The following is an 832-nucleotide window of genomic DNA, read 5'->3' on the forward strand; positions in this document are numbered from 1 at the left end:
CCTCCGCCGCGGCGGCCGCCGCGTGACNTGAGTACGCCGGGGTGGGTGGGTGTGGGGGGGGGGGGATGCGTGAGGAGGGTAGGGGGAAGGGGGTGTCAGGGAGCGCGCACGCGCGCGCGCGTGTGTGTGTGTGGACATATTACATGGCGCAAAAGGAAGCAAAGGAGCATCTGGGCCGACGGCGTCAAAAGCACACCAGCTGCCGTACAAAACTCTGAAGCAATGACGCAAGGGGGAGATGCGGGGAGGAGAGCGATAGGGGAGAAGACGAACCACGAACGAGTGAAGCTGCTGTCAGGGCAAGACTGCTGAGGGGGAGAGATGGGGGAGGGAAGCGATAGGGGACGGGGAAGCTTGATGATACATTTTGTGCAAGAAGCAAGCATCAACTCCCTGCAAGAGGGGTGCGGTGCGGTGCGGTACAAGGAGACAGGGGGAGCGGATGTGGGAGGGAGGTGGGGAGAAGACGGAACACGAAGGAACGTGTGAAGGTGATGCCGAGGAGGATCGACTGATGTAGCGCCACAAGTATGTAAAAAAACCAGCTAAAAATTAGGTGCGGGAGGAATGGGGTTTCCCGCCTTAAAAGGGACCGAGGGGTCACTCTCCGCACTCACTCTCCGCACTCACTCTCCGCACTCACTCTCCGCACTCACTCTCCGCACTCACTCTCCGCACTCACTCTCCGCACTCACTCTCCGCACTCACTCTCCGCACTCACTCTCCGCACTCACTCTCCGCACTCACTCTCCGCACTCACTCTCCGCACTCACTCTCCGCACTCACTCTCCGCACTCACTCTCCGCACTCACTCTCCGCACTCACTCTCCGC

At 60.8% G+C, this 832-nt stretch overlaps 1 protein-coding gene across 1 annotated transcript in view; it reads right to left on the reverse strand.

Moving 5' to 3' along the window:
- The window catches only part of VOLCADRAFT_99038 (uncharacterized protein), a gene marked incomplete at both ends in the record, with an annotated part of 18,203 nt that overhangs the window by 14,335 nt on the left and 3,036 nt on the right, over window positions 1–832 (reverse strand). The window contains one exon of the mRNA XM_002957868.1: window positions 111–308. Within this exon, the coding sequence (XP_002957914.1) occupies window positions 111–308 (198 nt within the window). The remainder of the gene's footprint in view (window positions 1–110; window positions 309–832) is intronic.

This window comes from Volvox carteri (assembly GCF_000143455.1).
Source record: "Volvox carteri f. nagariensis unplaced genomic scaffold VOLCAscaffold_81, whole genome shotgun sequence".
Taxonomy (NCBI): domain Eukaryota; kingdom Viridiplantae; phylum Chlorophyta; class Chlorophyceae; order Chlamydomonadales; family Volvocaceae; genus Volvox; species Volvox carteri.